The 18775-nt window shown below is 49.4% G+C and overlaps 8 protein-coding genes across 8 annotated transcripts; 5 read left to right on the forward strand and 3 right to left on the reverse strand.

The window, feature by feature from the left end:
- Nucleotides 1–514: 514 nt before the first annotated feature.
- DEU56DRAFT_946976 (CHAT domain-containing protein) lies at nucleotides 515–4450 on the forward strand (the record flags this gene model as incomplete). The annotated part of the gene is made up of 8 exons (XM_041359049.1): nucleotides 515–554; nucleotides 613–763; nucleotides 819–958; nucleotides 1010–1107; nucleotides 1173–2220; nucleotides 2259–2966; nucleotides 3013–3548; nucleotides 3601–4450. 8 exons carry the CDS (start codon nucleotides 515–517, stop codon nucleotides 4072–4074), a joined length of 3195 nt encoding a protein of 1064 aa, XP_041208310.1. The 3' UTR covers nucleotides 4075–4450.
- A 63-nt stretch (nucleotides 4451–4513) lies between these two features.
- DEU56DRAFT_805599 (uncharacterized protein) lies at nucleotides 4514–5304 on the forward strand. The gene is made up of 3 exons (XM_041353295.1): nucleotides 4514–4786; nucleotides 4849–4986; nucleotides 5106–5304. Exons 1-3 carry the CDS (start codon nucleotides 4531–4533, stop codon nucleotides 5180–5182), a joined length of 471 nt encoding a protein of 156 aa, XP_041208311.1. The 5' UTR covers nucleotides 4514–4530; the 3' UTR covers nucleotides 5183–5304.
- A 193-nt stretch (nucleotides 5305–5497) lies between these two features.
- On the forward strand, nucleotides 5498–8516 carry DEU56DRAFT_805602 (docking domain of Afi1 for Arf3 in vesicle trafficking-domain-containing protein). The gene is made up of 10 exons (XM_041353296.1): nucleotides 5498–5667; nucleotides 5724–5939; nucleotides 5993–6053; nucleotides 6102–6773; nucleotides 6831–7129; nucleotides 7187–7487; nucleotides 7553–7825; nucleotides 7893–8051; nucleotides 8104–8226; nucleotides 8277–8516. The coding sequence occupies exons 1-10, from the start codon at nucleotides 5558–5560 to the stop codon at nucleotides 8448–8450; spliced, it is 2388 nt and encodes a 795-aa protein (XP_041208312.1). The 5' UTR covers nucleotides 5498–5557; the 3' UTR covers nucleotides 8451–8516.
- DEU56DRAFT_805603 (uncharacterized protein) lies at nucleotides 8517–10743 on the reverse strand. The gene is made up of 11 exons (XM_041353297.1): nucleotides 10553–10743; nucleotides 10450–10500; nucleotides 10049–10395; nucleotides 9879–9998; nucleotides 9745–9828; nucleotides 9655–9690; nucleotides 9581–9601; nucleotides 9281–9528; nucleotides 9213–9229; nucleotides 9013–9157; nucleotides 8517–8951 (listed from the first exon to the last, which is right to left on the reverse strand). Exons 1-11 carry the CDS (start codon nucleotides 10666–10668, stop codon nucleotides 8643–8645), a joined length of 1494 nt encoding a protein of 497 aa, XP_041208313.1. The 5' UTR covers nucleotides 10669–10743; the 3' UTR covers nucleotides 8517–8642.
- Nucleotides 10744–11493: 750 nt separating this feature from the next.
- DEU56DRAFT_946992 (uncharacterized protein) lies at nucleotides 11494–12569 on the forward strand (the record flags this gene model as incomplete). Its single annotated transcript, XM_041359050.1, has 4 exons — nucleotides 11494–11537; nucleotides 11595–11699; nucleotides 11754–11858; nucleotides 11912–12569. 4 exons carry the CDS (start codon nucleotides 11494–11496, stop codon nucleotides 12333–12335), a joined length of 678 nt encoding a protein of 225 aa, XP_041208314.1. The 3' UTR covers nucleotides 12336–12569.
- A 1434-nt stretch (nucleotides 12570–14003) lies between these two features.
- DEU56DRAFT_912952 (uncharacterized protein) lies at nucleotides 14004–14523 on the forward strand (the record flags this gene model as incomplete). The annotated part of the gene is made up of 4 exons (XM_041357465.1): nucleotides 14004–14062; nucleotides 14116–14214; nucleotides 14276–14407; nucleotides 14466–14523. The coding sequence occupies 4 exons, from the start codon at nucleotides 14004–14006 to the stop codon at nucleotides 14521–14523; spliced, it is 348 nt and encodes a 115-aa protein (XP_041208315.1).
- Nucleotides 14524–15501: 978 nt separating this feature from the next.
- DEU56DRAFT_361276 (uncharacterized protein) lies at nucleotides 15502–16730 on the reverse strand. Its single transcript, XM_041345853.1, has 6 exons — nucleotides 16504–16730; nucleotides 16426–16453; nucleotides 16333–16368; nucleotides 16193–16270; nucleotides 16078–16130; nucleotides 15502–16016 (listed from the first exon to the last, which is right to left on the reverse strand). Exons 1-6 carry the CDS (start codon nucleotides 16543–16545, stop codon nucleotides 15705–15707), a joined length of 549 nt encoding a protein of 182 aa, XP_041208316.1. The 5' UTR covers nucleotides 16546–16730; the 3' UTR covers nucleotides 15502–15704.
- A 145-nt stretch (nucleotides 16731–16875) lies between these two features.
- Nucleotides 16876–18749, reverse strand: DEU56DRAFT_805631 (PCI domain-containing protein). The gene is made up of 5 exons (XM_041353298.1): nucleotides 18474–18749; nucleotides 18072–18420; nucleotides 17606–18018; nucleotides 17175–17551; nucleotides 16876–17120 (listed from the first exon to the last, which is right to left on the reverse strand). Exons 1-5 carry the CDS (start codon nucleotides 18721–18723, stop codon nucleotides 16986–16988), a joined length of 1524 nt encoding a protein of 507 aa, XP_041208317.1. The 5' UTR covers nucleotides 18724–18749; the 3' UTR covers nucleotides 16876–16985.
- Nucleotides 18750–18775: the final 26 nt, after the last annotated feature.

Consider the following 18775-nt stretch of genomic DNA (forward strand, 5'->3'; position numbering starts at 1 on the left):
TTTTACCTGGTCGCAGCTCGCTGTCACACGCTTTCACCGAGTACTCGTTGTATCGTCCGCTGCAAAGTCACGGTTTAGCTATCTCATACCCGTCATGCTCTCGCAAACTGTCTCCTCGGCACTGTCAGTTCAATCGGACTCTGATATATAATTGTTCGGCTTTTCCGTGCGCATCGTTTTCAGCGGTTTGCAATATTACCTCGCGAATTATTCTTGTTACCCCAGTGCACTAAATGAGTTGTACGCCTCAGTCAAGCATCACAGGACCGAGTCTCACATAACCTTGCCGTGCCACTTTGGCTGACTTTGACGCCCACTTCGTTAGCACAGGTTCTCCCAGTCGGTCATCTTTTCATCTTAGCGCTTAGTCTAATCATACCAGCGTCTATTAATATTGTGCCAAACGGTCCTCCATCCACGTCCCCATATCCCTACCCACGTCTTCTCCTTCCACTCGTTCCGCCCATCACTCATCCCATCCTCGATCCTCATCGTCTTACTGCATCGCATCATCATGTCCGGTACCTTAGAAAGCCAGTCTATGAGACTTGAGGGTGCGTCACACTGTATCGCCTTCGCATCCGTTTTGTGATCCTCACGCTCTATCTACAGTTATCAGCGCAAAAAATCTTGAAATCCCTTCCGAGCGCATTCCCGCTGGCATTTACGTATACATCAATGTCGACTCGAGGAGGCGCTGGAAATCAGCCATCAAAGTCTTATTAGCCGACAAATCTGTAGCGTGGGGTGATGTTGTGACCCTGTAAAATACAAGTAAACTTTCGGACGTGATTCGAGAACTGATCTTCGGTTTACAGATCATCACAGGCGTCATCTGCATTATCAATCGAGATCAGGGTGTCCTATGAGCTCAATCGAATGCTAGGCAATGGCGAAGTCATCGGAAAACTCGAAACATCGTGGGATGAGTTACTAAATCATGCAAATGAGCCTTTTGGTGAGTGATTCGCTCCTTATTCATGCACGATGATCTACTAACACATCGCAGAACTGTCCTTCCCACCTGTTTGTGGTGTCCACCCTTCCCTAACGTTAAAGACTGCTGTTGTACATGCCTGCGACAATCAGGCCGGTACACTGTTTGATGTGAGTGATGCCAGACTTTATTCTGCTAGCTTATGTTCACAAAACACCACTGTAGTCCCACGCAGACTGTGAGATTGCTCGAGAGACAGATGCGGGCCACGCAACGACTTACCGAATACACGTCCGGCAGGACGGTCTCTCACCTCAACGGTGCTGTAGAGCATTTTCAGCTGGTTCTGGACCAGTGTCCAGTCGGCCATCCTGACCAAGCAGCAGCTCTCACCAACCTTGCGTGGGCCCGCCTTCTAGGTTATATTCGAAAGGATATTCAAGACATTGACACCATCATTGCGCTCTTCCGCAAAGCCCTTGCATTGCGTCCGCATGGCCACCCCGATCACACGCTATCTCTCTATTGTCTCATTCTAGCATTGAACTGGTGCTATGACAGGGAGGACACCGCCGTCTGCATTCACGAATCGGCGCAGCTGTGCTGCGACCTACTGCCCCTCTGTCCAGAGGGCACCTACCTTCGTAGCATCGGCGTAGACAGCCAGGTCGATTATGTGATCCCACGATACAACACACTTCCAATTGATGCATCCAATGAAGGCATCCGCCTTGGACGAAACGTCCTCAAACTCTGTCCTCTGGGTCACCAACACCGTCCCAGCGCCCTTGACTACCTTGCACAAGCAGTTGAGGCACGCTTTGACCAGCATGGCAGCATTGATGATCTAGAAGAGAGCATACAGCTTGGTCGTGAAGCTGTTTCTCTGTGCCCTGAGGAAGATTCCAGCCGTGATACCTACATCCATAACTTGGCATTCTCACTCAAGTCCCGCTTTGATCACCAAGCCAAATTTCATGACCTAGATGAGGCCATCACTTTGTACGAAGAAGCACTGCGTCTGCGCCCTGTTGGGCACAAATATCGTAATTTTTTACTGGATAACCTAGGGCTTGCCCTCTGGACCCGTTTCGCCGCACGCGGTGACATTGATGACATCACCCGAGCTATCAGCCTCCATCGCGAGGCATTGGCGTTGCGCCCATCTGGGAATCCACATCGTGGCATTACGCTTGGCAACCTTGCCCTCATGCTTCAAAGCAGATTTGCAAAATCACATGTCAGCGAAGAATCTGATCTTAACGAGGCCATTGATCTGTGTCGTGAATCCCTTCGGATACTGGGGCATGATCATCCCAAGCGCCATGCAATTCCTATAAATTTGAGCTCGGCGCTCGGAAGAATGAAGATGTCAAGGAGGCGATTGATCTCTGTGAAGAATCATTGTTGAAATTGCCTCCATTGCACCCGGATAGATACTTCAGCTATTTGAGGCTGGGGGAGGCCTATTTGTCTCGTTACCGAGTGCACAACAACCCTGTTGATTTGTCACTTGCAGTGGAGAACTTCAGACTGGCATCACGACACGATACTCAAGGATTCCTAGAACGCATCCAGGAGGCGATTCATTGGACAGATGAAGCGGAGAGGCACAGCCATGCCTCCGCACTGGAAGCCTACCAAACCTTTTTCGAGCTTCTTGACAGACATCTCGCAGCACAATCTTCAATTGTTGCACGACGCGAATCTGCTTCTGCTTTTCGTCGTGCCAGTGCACTGCCTGTGAATGCAGCATCATGTGCTATCCGCCTCGACAATCTACGAGGCGCCGTTGAACTCGTGGAGCAGGGCCGTGGCCAGCAATGGTCGCTGGCCTCTCGCCTGAGGAGTCCACTTGAAGACCTCGAGTTCACAAATCCAATTCTAGCTCACAAGTTCTCAGAGCTCAGCAAGCGTCTGTCTGACGCTCAAGGTTCCGCGGCCAACACAGACCGAGCTGCAGCGGATCGCGCAGCAATCAAGTACAGGAAGCTGACGAATCAGTGGGACGCTGTGGTAGCTCAAATCCGTAATATTCAAGCTTTCTCGCGATTCCTGCTCACGTCATGGCCCAGTCATCATCCTCATTGCAAGTCAATACTCATGCAGCGCCATCATTGTCCCGACGTCAGGAGAGCCATATCATGTTCCCTTGCCATCGATCACTCTCGCAGATTTGGAGAATCTCAAAAGTCGCTTTGCCTGGGCAATACCGCAAGCATCTCGGATGGGCCTGACAGAGTCGAGGACTGACCTAATAGTGCTCTTGCGGGCAGTATGGAACGATATCATGCTACCTATCGTCAACGTACTCGAGAACGTTCTCGAATTAAAGCGCCGGTCTCGTATATGGCTATGTCCAACTGCAGCTTTCACATCTATTCCTCTCCATGCAGCTCACCCCTATAAAACGAAGGCAGATCGCTCTGGGAGGGAGCTATGTCTGGAAGATCTTTACATCTGCTCTTACACGCCGACTCTTTCGGCTCTGATAAGGTCTAGACAGATGATGAAGACACATGCGACTCCGCCCTTCGTAGCGATTGGACAGGGCCAACCTGGTTCAGGGAATGGCAAGGAACTTTTGGCTGTTGACAGCGAGCTCGAGCTCGTCCGAAAGCTTGTCCCTGCAGCGGCCAAGTGTATCACTATTTCCGGCGAAGCAGCCCACACGAGCAGGTGCACTCGAAGCTCTGGAACAGAACTCGTGGGTGCACCTTGCATGTCATGGCAAGCAAGACCACGACCAGCCTTACAATTCTCATTTCGTGATGAGAGACAAACCTCTCACATTGCTTGATATCATGGAGGAAGACATTCCGCACGCCGAGTTCGCGTTCTTGTCGGCGTGTCATACCGCTGCCGGCGATGATGAGACGCCTGATGAAGTCATCCATCTCGCAGCTGGTATCCAATTTTCAGGGTTCAAGAGCGTCGTTGGCACGCTATGGGAGGTCGACGACGCTGTCGCAAAACACGTTGTTGAAGCTTTCTACGAGACTATGTTTGATGGTTCGAAGGATGGGGGTGTCATGGACTGCACGAAGGCGGCGCGGGCACTCAACCATGCTAAGTTCGCCGTGATGAAGAAAGTGCCGCTCGAGCAGAGAATTGTGTTCATTCATATCGGTGTGTAGGTCCTGCTGTATTGTCTTCATCCCGTATGCCGAGTTCACGGGTTCTGTATATTGCATTCTCTTTCGTTATCATACTTCAAATTGTAAAAATTACTGAATCACCCTGTTGCGTCTGCATGTGGATGTTCGTGTGCTCCACTTTTGTCTTGTTTTCGCTTTCGTAGTGTATTGTTTACTCTAGAGTCTTGAGAAAAATAATTCGTTGCTCTACGACACCCTGTATATATTCGAATATTCGCGACATCATCTCCTGCAGCTGGTACCTCATCCATCCATCCTCACGCGTTCGACCCCCCATCGCCGAAGTCCATGATTGTTGAATTCCCTCTCCGACGGACGGTAGTAAGTTATGCGTGCAGAGACACAGCCACCTCGTACAAGCGTAGTCACGTGAGGACAGTAGAGCCCATCTTCGGAGTTTGTTCGGAGTCCCCTTTAGTTTCAAGATCTTCTACCATGGATGTTTCGAACAGTTCGTCACCAGCCCCTCGAGTCACTGACGACATGTTGCCCAGCGCTGAAGATACGTCTGTTGAGCGCCCTCGGACACCTGAATCAGCCCGGCACTCACCCTTAGAGCCAAACAATGACCGGAATACACCGCCTTCGCTACAAGAAATCCTTCAAATGACGTCTACCACAGTCAACTTCATATCAACCATTACAACACTCTTCCATGAGAAAGGGGAGCAGAACTCCCGCCTCCGAGAAGGTAAAACTCGATGTTCAGGGCGCATATAGTCACCTAGACGCGACCTCCTCACGAAAAAATAGAGCTTAGGAGGAAAATCCTTTTCACCGCGATGAATGCACACGCCTGGGCAAGCGCGAGGATTGTCCACGAACACACAGTCGCACGAGACACGCTAGAAGCCGGGATTCACAAACTTGTGGAAGACGAGAAGGATCAAGGCAGGTCATCTCACCCCGTTCCCAAGTCAACGTTTGGTATGCTGCATGCCATCTGTATCACTTCGCTTTATGCTATGTTGATTGCTTGTTGTGGTTGCTAATGCTTTTTTCCTTCTAAGATCGCATGCGCACGCGTTTGTCGGAAATGTTTGAAGCCATCAACAACACTGTTGCCAGCTTGGCGGGGCTCGGTTGAGATCAGGGTTTCATGGTGCGCTGTAACTTAGGTACCTTGTCGACGTTTCTGCCCAATTCGAACGAGTCTTGCTGTGTCGTTCTTGGGGGTCCCCCCTGATGAACTGTGCAATCATTTATCAACCTGTGAGAAGTGTCTGCGTGTGGCCGGAACGTTGCAACGGTCTTTGTCTGGATGGTAGGATGGTCATTAATATAACATGATATTATGCTATCGAATAGCTTCTGAGCGCTGAGCTTCTGAACATTGCCTGTATATCAAAATTCTAAATAAGGCAATTTTTAAGCAATATTTCGTGCTACTTCTTCGCTCAACCTTCCGCTGATACTTGCCTAGCCAGCTGCAAATCAACTTTGCCGGCGATAGCAATCAGACATGGCCGGCAAAGGCCCACATTGTTCATTCGTTCTTCTTGCAGAGTTTGATATTGATAGTGGTGCTCAGCTCACATATCAGTTTCCTCAGCCGCTGGGAACAGACGAGGGGTGAATTTCGACTTGACCTAACCCGAAAGATATATTGGTTGACTATTCCATGTCAGTTTGCTCGCAAATCTTATGCTTCCAGATGGGGCAGAGAGGCACCTTGAAGATTGGACCATCTTCTTCCTCAACCAGACGCCGTTCAATACCATTGCTCCAGTTCTTGCTTTGGAGACAGAATCGAGTGACAGTCAATCAAATGGAGAGGATGGACGCCCGGAACTGCTGTATGTCCTCAACTTGGTGCGGACGAAGCATGACAAGTCGGTTCGGAGGTGTGTAAACAGTTTTGACATACTCCACTCCATCTATATGCGTTGCATTGCAGAGGTGCCGTAGTAAAAGCGATGGCTATCTGCACACGGCATCCATTTATCCAAATCTTCAAGGTATGTCTGAATTTCATGTCACTTCGCTTATTGCTCACCGAGCACCAGCCTGTTCTCCTTCTAGCGCTTGACGACTATTTTGCAAACCCGTCCCAAGAATGTCTTGCGCGTCTATTTGATGCGATAAACTCGATGAACATTAGTGCCGCCCCTGCACTTACGCGATGTGAAAAGTTAATTATGCGCGCCTCAGAGCGCAAAGACATCTTTGCGGACAAGTTCTCCAGTCATATACCCCCGCTTCCTCTCAAAGCTGCACACAAGACGACAGGCTCGAATGGCTCACACTCATCTGAAGACGGCGTTCTCATCGGCTCTCGCACACGCTCTACAACAGCAGTCTCTGATCCTAACCCCACACACCCGTCCTCTCCGTCGGACAGCTCGTTCAGCCTTGGGGGGAGTGCGGTATGGGTGAATGATGACAGCGCCATAATTGATGGTCAAGTTGGTGTTGCAATAGGTGCAGGCCCAGGAAGTGTCGTTGGCGCTTCAGTGAGCGGCGGCAGTGTTCTTACCAGCCGCGGGCGGCGTAGCACTGATACAAGCTCGAACTCGAGCCACGCTTATAGTGGTGGCGCAATACCCACATCATCCGACCCACATTTACGGTCGGGGATGTCCAAAGATACCCATTTTTTTCAGACCAATATCGCATACAAAGGACACACCCTGCCAATCAAGCTGCCTCTGGCCACCTTTCCAGAGGAAGTCGGAGAGGTGCGTCTCTTAATGACAATGAGCTTGATATGTAATTCTGAACATGCGTTTTATAAGTATTCCCTAATTCAATTAATACAAACGTTTTCTACGCCTCTCATCACAATCTCCGGACCGCTACACCCTCATCTACACACGAATGGAAGCCTCACGCATCCAATAATAATTCTCTTTAACGCGCTTGTTACTGGCAAGCGCATTCTCTTCCTAGGACACAATATCCCCGCTGGACAGGTCGCCAATTACGTCCTGTCTGCTTGCGCCCTTGGTTCTGGATGCGGTGCGGTGCTACGAGGATTCATCGAGCGATCGTTCCCTTATGCAGGACTCGCGGGCGGCGAGGACTGGGTTTCAACGTATGTTTTTGGCCATTTTTTCTCTTGGAAGAAACATCAATGATATTTGTTTCGCAGGCCGGCATACATTGCAGGTGTAACTAATCCTATCTTCGAAACCAGTGGATCCTGGGATCTTTTGATGGACATCGGCACAGCTCGTGTCGTCGTGCACAAGGATATTCACCTATCTTTCCCACCGACGATGGCCCCGCCTGCGCTTGTCAACCCAATGATGCCACGCCCAATAAAGGCAGAAAACTCGACCGGGAGCGAGGATGACATCCAGCGTATCGCGACTCGAGACGGGAAAGACGGGAGCCAAAAGAGCGAGTTCGCAGCAAAGCCAGACTGCTTGGATAACATGTTTATCGAGGATGTAGGTCTTGTCGCATCGCCTCGATCGTGTCGGCAACCAACTGATTTTTTTGCTCGGTGTTTTAGCTAATTTCAGCCATCACCTCGCATTTTGGGGAGACGCTGGTGCGGATGCGGTTTACGGAGTATGTCGCGCGCTTCATTCGGCTGGCGTCGCGGTACGAGGAGGTCGCCTCGGGATCGACGAAGCTTGGGTGTGCTAGTGCTCCGTTTGTTGACGGGTCATTGGGCAGCGGTATCGTGTTTCCGGATGACGTAGCTGCATTTAAGGAACTCGCTACGAACGCAAGCCGGATTGAGGGTTGGCGACGGAGCAAGTCATATCAATACTGCGTCGAGGTGCGTGGTTTCTATTCCCAAGGATGCGGGCCTCAAGGATATATTTATTTTGGGATCCTCCGTGTAGGATTTCAGAAAATACCGGGCAACCGCTGCCATCCAGGGATTCGACCTATCGCATCAACTTTCAAAACTGCGGCTGGTGAAGAACTTACCGGATGCGGAAGTCGAGCTCATCGTGCGTTCGATAGCAGACAGCTTGCGGACATATGAACAAGTAGTCGAGGTGAGGCATTTCTCACACTTACGGAGTTTTTCCTCAAATTTTCTTCCCATAGCTGCTCGCTTACATGCCACCGCATGCTGGAGGATTACAGCCTCTGAGTTTTTGCCTGTTCCACCACCAGGAATCTATTCGAGAAGCCACTGTTGATATTTTCAACGTGCTGCGTCAGAACCCCGTGCGTTTGTTTATGCACGCTCATGGAATAAATCACTCACTTGCTTACAGGTCGGGGTTATTTTTCTGCAAGCTCTGAATCACTTCCAGAGGTATGCCTATGTTCGGCAGGCGCACGCTCGTGAATCACGCGTGAAGGATCTGAACCATGGTCTGGCCCCACCCCCTCACCTCGTATCACGGACGCCGTCCAACCGCAGTGAAGTCAGTCTAGGGGTAATATGAACACACGAATAAAAAATACTCGCCAGTTTGCAAGTTCTCAGTCTATGTGAACTTACGAAATACACTTCTTATATTCCAAGGGCGCGCGTGCGGCACATGTACATTATATAAAATACAAGTGTTTGTGCTGGCGCCAGCACACCTCTCGAACCCCTTCCTACTACTAGGGCAGGGGAGGGACAGGTGCCACCGTCATACGGAGGACCCATCCTCTCGAGGATCTCCTTGAATTGAATGCCAGCGACAGAGTATTTTACTGAGTAAAGAGCTTTGGTCGTACTCATCTGGAGAGGTGACATATAAAGCTGCCCAAACAAGCAACACCAAAAAGCATGCGCCCGCAAACATGGCGAATCCGCCGACCACGTGCGAGGCGAGGAGAAGAAAGTGGGCCACCATGAAGACGATACTCCATAGATAGAGGCCTTTTGGAAGACTGAATACAATGGCTGAGGGGAGCATTCCAATTGAGTGTGATTTTGCGGCTCTTAGATAGCGTGCCTAGATGAAATGGACTGTGGTCAGCTGGATTGCAGGGCGTTAAACAGGAGATAATGCGAACGGCAAAAGATGCAGTGGCGTCCTCTAGGCCGTGGTGCTTTAGGAGCAGGATCGAGCCGGTGGCGAGGCTTCCAGACGCTGAAAGAATCGCTGGCAGGGCAGATGACATCGAAGCACGAGATAAAAGGCAAGAGAGGATGGTGGCACTACAAAAATTATTATTATGGCGTCCTCGTTGTCCGACAACCAAGGGCCTCTCACATTATTACTGGGAATGTCTGTAAAACCATGAATTAAAGTTCACAGCACTTTGATTGAGATGTGCGTACCCAAACTACGGCTGTGTTCCATTCCGTGATACAAGAGGTCATGAATATTTGCCATTGATCGACGAACACTTGCTCGTTTGCGAACAACTCGTGGAGCTCAGAAAAGTAGCGGCCGGGGATTCCCCACAGAGCCGGGTTTGCGAGCGATTGCACCCATTCGTGATCAATGTCTTCCTCTGGGGTCATTATTTGCAACCTGTCTAACTGGGCATTTTCTTGCCCGTAATACGTCATGAAGCGCTGGTTTTCTGAGATGTGTCTCAGTATAGTGGCGCAAGTCAACTTGAGCATCCAACGAACCTATTGCACCCCATAAGCGAGCTAGAGTATTTGTGAGCTTCACTCAGTAGGGAAGTTATTGTATTTCCACTCACCGACAAAACATAATGTATGCCCATCAAGGGCTCGACCTTTATGGCAAGTTTAGATGAAAAGATTGGGTACGCTTCATGCAGAAGTCTTACCTCGTTGGAGAGAAAGGAGCTCTAGTAGCTGACTACACCTTTCCGCAGTGTAGGGAAAGGTGGACGACCGAGAGGTCAATCGATCTTCACTCAGGGCTCAGAGAGATGAAATTCGCTGACAAGAGAGTAAATACCTGCTGCACCATGAGACATGACGCCAATCAGATCATCCACCACCTTGGGTGAAATCTGGGCGTGCATGTGCATCGGGAAGAATTCAACATGTACCCAATACAGCCTTTCAAAAGCAGTATCTGCTGACACGTAAGGATAAACGATGGGGTAGTGATTCTGGTACACACACCGAGATGGGAGCTAGATACTATGGTGCCTATATCAAGGGCTTCCGTAGATATGTGCTCAAGCCAGAAGATACGGTGGGTATCATGATCGACAAAGTAGTAGGCACAGGAGAATATTGATTCATCCAAATCAAGCTCAATGAAGAGCTCGGACTTTGGCGGGACTGTAATTTGCTGCTGGAAGATCGTGTCATCGATATACTTGAGGCAGCCAGTCACCCGGTGCTCGGTCTCTTGCCTGCAAACATTCGCTTCTGTGACGACATCGTAGCTTGTGAGCCTCTTATGGAAGTACCGCTGGCCTTCAGGATGCGGATACGAGTCCCAATTCGAATTGCTGTCAAGAGAACTTCGCGCGGAGGAATTAATTTTAACGCAAATGAGCGGTGAGCGGCAGACTGACCTCGGAGCGCTGCAGGACCCTGGTGGTATGACAGTGTGATAAGAATAGAGGCTAACACGTGGATGTTAGTGCGCGCATGAGCTTTGGCTGTTGGGGAACTGACCTGGAGGACTTGCCATAACGCGAGGTAGCCACTGGGGTGATGGGTCTCAGGACTCCCGGCGGCAAGTATGCGGGGAGTTGGGCTTCGACATTTTCACAGTGTTGAATGCTAGACATGCTTGAGCCAGGAGTACTTTGGTGAGTCAATATTTCAATGTTTAACGTTGAATATCTAGTTTAAATGGGTTCGCAACCACACAGCATCATCTAGCATCACTTTTCGAATTCAAATTGCTTCCGGAAGTTCCGGACGGAATATATTAATATAAATATTGCTGTGCCCGTCTTGTCGATAATGTGCTTCCGATCGCAACCTGTGTAATCAGAGATCTTCCTGAGATGTGGACCCCGGACTGCACAGGATAATAATAAATAGGTAACGGTTGACGGGCGTCGACAAGTCGCCGAAAAAGGAGCCCTTTCCTAGTATGTGGCAGTTCAGTACAGCAACTTTGAAAGATATATAAGTCGTCCCTACGTAGCCGTATACATCTGACCCTCTAGAGTGGAACAGACACGGCTATCGCTACCTACCAACATCATCAATCTAGTGATTCTCCCAGTGGGCAATGAGCGCTTGAGCGTTGAGCGTCCGAATTCAGAGTTCAATTTGAGATCAAATCAGGTGGTGTCACTCACTTGGAAATGTCATGGGCAGAGTGATGAAAATATAGGGAAACATCAGGCAGCTGCAACCTAGCGCTATAGCGCTTCTTATATATGTATACTGCCATCAATAGCGGCGGAAGAAGTTTGATGGGCGCTGGCTCGTTGATCACTTGATTGGCTTATCAGACGCTGATGGAAGCCCCTTGGTTCATATATGTACTTGTTGGCAGGCAAAGGCTGTCAAAGAGTTTGCCGTTATCGCAGCACCCTAGCCTCATAAAAACCGTACTTGTCTGCAGTACTGACCTTAACGTGCTCTCCCTCCTCCTAGCTATGTCGTACCCCAACCCAGAAGATCGCAAGCGTGACGTTGACCGGTATCTAGATTCCACTCCACTAGGTTATTAAATCATATCTAATCCAAATTATCTCAGCAAAGAGGCTGTACCAAAGGTTCGCAGAGTGCGTACAGACAGGGAGGATTCCGAAGAGGAGTTTCCCCCACCCAAGGAACATAATGGAGACGGCCCCTCCGTCAGGTACAGATTTCTCCCTCCTGACCTGTTATAGTCCAGAGACTGATCCCCGATCAGGTTCACAAGCCGTGGACCACAGGACCCGCGTCTGGCCTCATACCAAGACCCGTCAAAGCGATCAAGCGGCTGGGCGGTGAATCCTCCGACTCAACGTGGCACCAGGTACGTTTGCTTCAGACCATTCATCCCGTACCGTACTTTAAAAGTGTGTGCAGTAGTCAGCAACCTCGTCAAGTCAATCCTGCACACTATTCATCTGCACAGCCTGCTTCTGCGCAACGTCCCCCTGCACAATACGCTCCCGCCCAACATGCTCCTACCCAACGTCCTCCCGCCCAGTACGCTCCTGCTCAGCACGCTCCCCCCGCACAGTACGCTCCTGCTCAGCATGCTCCCGCCCAACATCCCCCTGCACAATACGCTCCCGCCCAACATGCTCCCGCCCAACGTCACCCCGCTCAGTTCCCTCCCGGCCAGTATCCTCCCGGCCAGTATCCTCCCGCCCAATTCCCTCCCGGCCAGTATCCTCCCGCTCAGTTCCCTCCCGGCCAGTACCCCCCCGCTCAGTTTCCTCCCGGCCAGTATCCCCCCGCGAACCGCCCTCCTGCACACTACCCACACCAAGGGCGAAGGTCTTAGGTGAGGTACGGTCCGGGTTTTAGGCACCCATCGTTCATGCTGTGACTTGCTGTGAATCGTATATGTCAGATGTAACATTAGCTCATGCATTTCAAATATCTCAAATGTGTACAACAAAAGAAAGGTGATACGCATCATGATACGTTAGTTGGTAGTACTGGTATTCAGAAATTTCTTGTGTTCCTCAATGAAATTCATTTCATATTGATCTTCGAGAGCTCGAAGTTCTTCGGCACACTGGTTATACAACAGCGCCTTCAGGTATTATTTGTTAGCATAGCATTGAGACCAGAGCTTCACCAGGCGTTTTTACTTCTAAGAAGCCGTGACGGAAGTTGAGACCGCGCGAAGAACCGAGATTGTTCCGATAAACTGGGTTATATAGAGTTACCGGTGCGCTCATGGCAAGGCACTGCCCGTCCTTTCTATGTAGACCAATTCTACATAGCCACCAGCATAGAATTTGCTATACTTGGTTCACCGTGCGCTGCAACAGTTTATAATGTACAAGCTTCAGTTGCACACTGCTTCAATTTTGAGAATAGTAGACAACTAGGTAAGACTACATATGTACAAGCACCGCAATAAGCATAATGGCCAGCAAGAACTCACCGATTCCCTGCAGCTGATGCGCCGCCGTACATGTGGTCGGTACCGAGATCTTTGTTTGCGCTGCCGCTTCTTACATAAAGCGCCTCTCATGGTATTGATTCACGCTCAGGAAAATACGTACTGCAGCGTATTTCTCAGTGATTTGGCGGGGCGCCTAATCGTAGGATCATGATCCTGTACAATCAGACAAGCAACTTCATGAACGTTCCATGTTTGACACCATGATTATCTGTCTAACTCACCGACTGTACTAGTACAGCTTGCCACTCTGTGCCAATGCCGCGATTCAATCAAGGGAGTGACACATGGTAGAAAAAGCGAGAGTGTTCGAATGACGTTATACCGGTGCGCTCACGCTGCAGAGCGTATTTCCAATTCTGCATATGCATAGCCATCCGGGGGGACAACACTCGAATGTGCTATATTTGGTTCACCGTGCGCTGCAATATTTCCTAAACAGTTTACAAAGGTGCTTGTTTGGGTCATTGTCAATTTGTGGTCATAAAAATACCGCGGCCGGTACCGAGATCTTTGCAAATTGTATGCGTTGCCGCTTCTTAAAGGCGCCTCTTCATCATCTGGTTTTGATTAACGCTCAGGTACTGCAGCGACTTTCCCTCCGTCATTTGGCGCGCGCCTATTCTATATCGTAGGATAATCATGATCCTGTACAAACGATCAGACAGGACTTCACGAACATCATGATTATCTGTCTAAATCACCGACCATGTGCTAGTACAGCTCGCCACTCTGTGCCAATGCGGTGATTCAATCAAGGGAGTGATATATAGTATCAAGAACTTTCATGTTATCGCGTCAGGCGCTCACCTATTCTTATTTCCCTGGCCACAGCAGGTACTTACGGCAGTGTAGTAGCTGAGTGTACAGCTTATCGACGGCGACCAATGAATGATCGCCCTGTGGTAGATAACAAGCGCCTCCATAGCCCAATGCCATAAGTACCAGTGTGGGGGTAACCGCCCGTCAGGTCGTCTTTCCTGTATCCTCCAGTATAAGAAGGTCAACGTGGAACTGCTCGATCGTTCAACGACAACAATGGTTTCCTTATTTCCAGTCACAGTCACAGAAGACCTTTCACTTGAAAAAAATCAAGGGTGAGATCTGGGAATCCGAGACAATGTGTCTGGGTGTTGATCGTCTCTTCCAGTGTATTCCGAAATGATCCAGATGAAGATGATTCCGATCTTTCAGAAGAGGAAGATTTTGATCCAGAGGACGAGGACTCGATCCAGGGTCCTGTAGTTGGGTTCGTTCATTTAAACACAAATATTTGACAAGCGGGGCCCAGGAACTTACTTGACGAGTAGCTTTACTGGGCGCGGGAAGCAAGATGCCCAAAGTGCTGGCGCATCTGACGAAAAAGACAAGAAAAAGACAGACAAAGACAAGATACAGACATCAACCAAAGACGAGAGTAAAAGTGTTCCCAAAGATGCCAAGTACGTCCGAATCATAAACAACCGACGTCCTATAATGACACAATGATTATTTACAAAGGTCACGTGGGAAGACCAGCCAAAAACCTCGAAAGCCCAACCCAGCCAATTACGACTGATCCTAGTCGACGATCTGACCCCCACAGTACTAGTTATATACCATTTCCAATATTCCAACTTGCATTCTTGCTTCTTGGAAGACTAGTACTGCCTTGGTATCTGGGGGTTCTGTCAATTCTTATGTAGATGTGTAATGTTCTATGCCATCAATTCTTATGTAATGTTCTATGCCATATCATATCAACCTTGTTTTCACGCAGTACTTTCTCTGCGTAATGTCAATACAGTATACAGTGCCGACACATGTTCTGTAGATGAGGCCCTTGAAGTTTAAGGGCTGGGAGTAGGGCTGTATGGTGTGGCGTCTACAGTGCTCCCGTTGCAAGGCACAGTAGTAGCATGGGCTTCGCCAGCACAATCAGCCTAGCTTGTAGAGGTCTGGGGTAGTTTGAAATTCGACGCCTTCAGATCCATCGATTTTGACTTTCCAGCATGCCCCTGTCCTTTCGACATATGCAAATCAGGGGTTCGAATTTCGCACCACCAGGGACCCCATAGACAGACAGCTGCATTGCACTCAACATCTGAGAGAAAGTCTCCAAGGCTGGAAACCAACTACTGATATCTCGTGGAAGAGGGATCAAAATACCACGCGATTCGGCAATCCAGGAATGAAGAAGCACATGAATGATTGATGGACTGACGCAGACACATTAGGGAACAGTCCAAAGATGTCTCGAAACACACTAGGTGTCCAAGGCTCCGCAATGTCGTCATATGTATGGGCCGATGTCATCACAAACCTGCAAGACCAATTACGCAGCAGAAAATGCATATAGCAAAATGGAGATTTCCTCCACCTAAAAGACTGAACAATGTACGGGTTTTTCCGCCGGGAACTTCGGTTGCATTTTTCGTGATAGAATCATGCGTATAGGTAAAAGAGCCTTCTGAGGTGTCCACCGTAAGCGTGCTTCTCCCTGTGGCAAGACACGCTCGAGCCTCGCATACAACAGCCTCTGAGGAACAGGTAATATGAAGAGGTGCGCAAGTCCCTGGCTCGAGCGTTAGAAAAATCTGCACGAACGACGCAGCATAGGTAACACGAGTTCAGGCTCGGTTAAAATTAATATCTAGAAACGAGGCAGTTAGCCCAATGGCAAGACTCCTGTCACTGTCTCAAACCTCTCGAAATAAAACCCTGAACTCTGATTCATGTCACACCCCAAAAACAAGCGTTCTATCTCCTACGCGTTATGGGCGTCCACGATCGAGGTTCATCAGATCCTTTCAATGCCTCTGCCCAGGGATCCCGTGTCTGCGCTTTTGGGCGTTGATCGGATTCTAGAGGTTCGAGTCTTTGATCCACAGGCACGTTCTGCGTTGCCGATGGGGACTGCGTTTCGATTTGAGAATGGTGGCTGGGTGCCGCTACTCGTTCCCTATTAGCTATAGCTATTTCTGCCTGATCCCTCGCTTCCAGAATGGCCGCGTTGACCTTTACCCGTTCTTGACGTGCTATATCGACATGCAACTCCTGTGAAACGAAAACAATTTTAATTTCAACGTAAAATTTCAGCATGGGGATCACGTTAGAGGTTGGTGTACCCCACCTCGATGCTCGGTGGATCCGGCCTAGTATGCGTCAGCCATGCTGACCATTGCACTGCACACGATGAAAAATGAAGTGAGATGAGAAAACAAGAACGTAACAATGAAAATACAAACCTGGCAGTCGCTTTCCGCTAGCAACGTATGCCCACATATCTTCATTTTTGCGGTACTTGACTGTTCGTTTGGAACGTCCTTTATACATAAACAGTTACTCCGTTAACGGGGACTTGACAGAGGTTTCATTATAGTCGTACCATTGTTCGCGTTGGGATGCTCAAAGTATTTGTTTCCTGAGTTGTCGGATCAAGAGACACAGGACAAGGACATGTATCGCGTTTGGAACGTACCTTCCAAGTCTTTTCCAACAAAATATGTCTATGTGGAGCTGAAGTTAGCAGTGGGATGTCGATCGGCCCATCACCTACTGGCTTCAGTATTCGTTGCCACAAACGTCTCACAATCGACATGGTACAACACGGGCTGCCTGGGAGGAATAACAAAAAGTTTTGAAACAGTCACAGCCTGCAGGGGTAAGCGAGAGCGGCGCCCACTAGCCGCCACACTAGTCGCTCGAACTTGTCCGAGCGGATTCACGGAACAAGCATTTTTGTCTCATTTGGCCGTCAATTGCAAGCTCCGATGCGGCCAAAAGTGTGCCGCTGAGCATGAAAACACGAAAATCGGACCAAAATCGGAGTGAGTATCAGTCAGCTTGCTGTTTTGGCAACCGAAGTTGCCGGGGGCTTGCATGCGGCTACTTGCAGGCTAACATTTAAAGTTAAGGAGCACTATCATATGCTCGTACTTGCTAGGGAGCTGGCTCCATAATAGCTCCAATGCTCAGCTCAAGCTCGACGAAAATAAGACAGTAGGCATTGCATTATTTCTACAAGGGGAAAGAAATTCTCTAGTAATCTCCAAGACCCTCATCGTCATCCAAGTCTCCGTCTTGGATTTCCTTTGCGAGCTCTTTCTCGCGTTCCCGCGCGTCCTGCGCAGCAGCAAGCTCCTTGCGGTGTGCATTAAGAGGATAGCGCATCGCCTGCAAGATCCGTGTGTGAGACAATTCTAACGTAGAGTTTCCAGAAAACTTTACCTTGACACTCTCATTGTGTAGATCCAGACAATACCCAATTCGTCTGCCAAATACCTCGCTAGCCTCCGGGCCATAGCCGTCCTTCTGACTTCCGCATTCCATCCAACCTTTCTCATGAACGATTCGGCCTTCAATAACACCGTCCCGGATTGCCTTTCCGACAATGTACTCCGCGTCTTCCTCGGAATCGAGGTTGAGTTTTAAGCAGATATCACGCAACGAGATCCTCGAGTACGAAAGAGAAAGTCTCCGAATACCGGTCTTTATCACGTTTTGCCGGAGCCGAACGATCAGAGTATAAGTCTTGTCGGCCTCGAACTGCGAGGCGTGTTTATTCAAGGTTATCTGGAACTCCGATAGGGAGCCTGTCCGAACAGCTAGGGGAATGCGTCAGCATTGGCATTGCTTTAGACAGCTATAAATTTTCCTACCCTTCACGATGTCAAAGTAGGCACTCAGGGCTTTTTCTAATACCGGATGCCGGAAAAGACCTCGGTCTGGAATATCACCCATTAAAAGTTCAACAATCACGAAAAGTTTGTGTACGGCCTGGTAGAACCCTGGTGCGGTCTTTGCAGCCGGGGCGCGGCGGATAGCCTGTTGCAGGTTCGTGTGTGCAGCAGTGTAATTGAGTTGCACAGCTTTGATACGCCCGAGGAAATAGTGGTAACGGGCATACTGCGGGTTGCTCGCTGATGTAGGGAAAGTAGTTTTGGACACCAACTTATCAGCCTGGTCGTAAAGGTTGTAATGGAGATAACCCCGAAGCAGGCGATTGATCAGCGAGGCTTGGGTGTCATCATCGTGACGAAGGGACGCAGTGCGCTGCGCAGCGAGGAACATTCTGGAAAATCGATAAGTTGGAAATCTGCTAAAATTACATGGATCTGAACTCACGGACGGGCATCTGCCAGCTCTCCACCGAGTTCGTATGATCGCTCCACGGCGAACCATATTTTGGCAGCTATTGGATCCATACTTCTGCGGTTCATGGACTGCATTTTGTCAACAGTGTCGTGAGAAAGCTCTATTGACTTGGAGTATGTGTCTTTGGACGAGTGGAGATGATGAATGATGAGCAGGCGGAGATAAATCTCAACTTCTGGTACAGGATCAGATATCGGCTTCGACGATGGAGGCAGAGGAGCAGAAGCATTTTCCTCTGATGTTGTATCTATTTCCATGGACTGTTCTGCGGGAGGAGCAGGAGGAAGCCATGATAGAAGAGAATCCTTGACAGCAGAGTCTGCGCAAGGTTGAGCTGCGAGCAGATTCAGAAGGTGTGGATGCACCACACACCTTTGGGATAATTCTCCTCGATGGCGTCGCGAAGAACCTTGTCATTTATGCGCTTTCGCAGTGCAGTTAGTGAACGTAAAACGCGATGGGTGAACCGGGTTTCGAGGTCATTGATAGCGCGGTCGATGAGCGCGATGTTTGCCTTAATCTCCTGCGTCGGCGTCGGCGGTTCTGGCTTCTTTTCTTCTTTCTGTTCGTCCTTCTTGTCTTCTTTCTTGTCAGTAGCTTTCACCATCTCGACGTCGGGCATGATGCAAAACAGAGTGTAATGACGCGGTGACGCGTCCTGTTCAATCCGTGAT

Source organism: Suillus clintonianus (genome assembly GCF_016758775.1).
Source record: "Suillus clintonianus strain FC179 chromosome Unknown DEU56scaffold_37, whole genome shotgun sequence".
Taxonomy (NCBI): domain Eukaryota; kingdom Fungi; phylum Basidiomycota; class Agaricomycetes; order Boletales; family Suillaceae; genus Suillus; species Suillus clintonianus.